The sequence below is a fragment of the Frankliniella occidentalis genome, unplaced genomic scaffold (assembly GCF_000697945.3).
Source record: "Frankliniella occidentalis isolate FOCC.00 unplaced genomic scaffold, Focc_3.1 Scaffold2222, whole genome shotgun sequence".
Taxonomy (NCBI): domain Eukaryota; kingdom Metazoa; phylum Arthropoda; class Insecta; order Thysanoptera; family Thripidae; genus Frankliniella; species Frankliniella occidentalis.
In genome coordinates, this window is record NW_026269309.1 from 1 (window position 1) to 708 (window position 708).

The window sequence follows — 708 nt, forward strand, 5'->3', positions numbered from 1 at the left end:
TGTTTTCTTTCAGGGAGACCAATCTGCGTCGACAAAAATGCCAGTCCAGTGTGACGTTTGTCATACGGAACTCGCTACTCGACAAACCTTCGCTGATCACATGAGAAGACACACAGGGGATACACCTTATGACTGCACTGTGTGTGATAAGAAATTCACGCAAAATTCGCATCTCCGTGCACATTTCCGAACTCACACGGGCGAGAAACCATTTGAGTGCACTGTGTGCAACAAGAAATTTGCGCAAGCCGGTGACTTGAGACGGCATCTACTAACGCACACGGGCGTGAAACCATTTGAGTGCACTGTGTGCAGCAAGAAATTTAAGCAAGCCAGTAAACTGCGTCAGCATCTACTAACGCACACGGGCGAGAAACCATTTGAGTGCACTGTGTGCAACAAGAAATATGCGCAAGCCGGTGACTTGAGACGGCATCTACTAACGCACACGGGCGTGAAACCATTTGAGTGCACTGTGTGCAGCAAGAAATTTAAGCAAGCTAGTGAACTGCGTCAACATCTACTAACGCACACGGGTGAGAAATCATTTGAGTGCACTGTGTGCGACAAGAAATTTGCGCAAAATGCGCATCTCCGTGCACATTTCCGAACTCACACGGGCGAGAAACCATTTGAGTGCACTGTGTGCAACAAGAAATATGCGCATTCTAGTCATTTGAGACGACATGTACTAACGCACACGGGCGA

The 708-nt window shown here is 48.0% G+C and overlaps 1 protein-coding gene across 1 annotated transcript; it reads left to right on the forward strand.

Moving 5' to 3' along the window:
* Window positions 1–6: 6 nt before the first annotated feature.
* Window positions 7–704, forward strand: LOC127751933 (gastrula zinc finger protein XlCGF57.1-like; the record flags this gene model as incomplete). Its single annotated transcript, XM_052276244.1, has 1 exon — window positions 7–704. A coding segment is annotated over exon 1 (667 nt), but the record flags the coding sequence as incomplete, so codon positions are not given.
* Window positions 705–708: the final 4 nt, after the last annotated feature.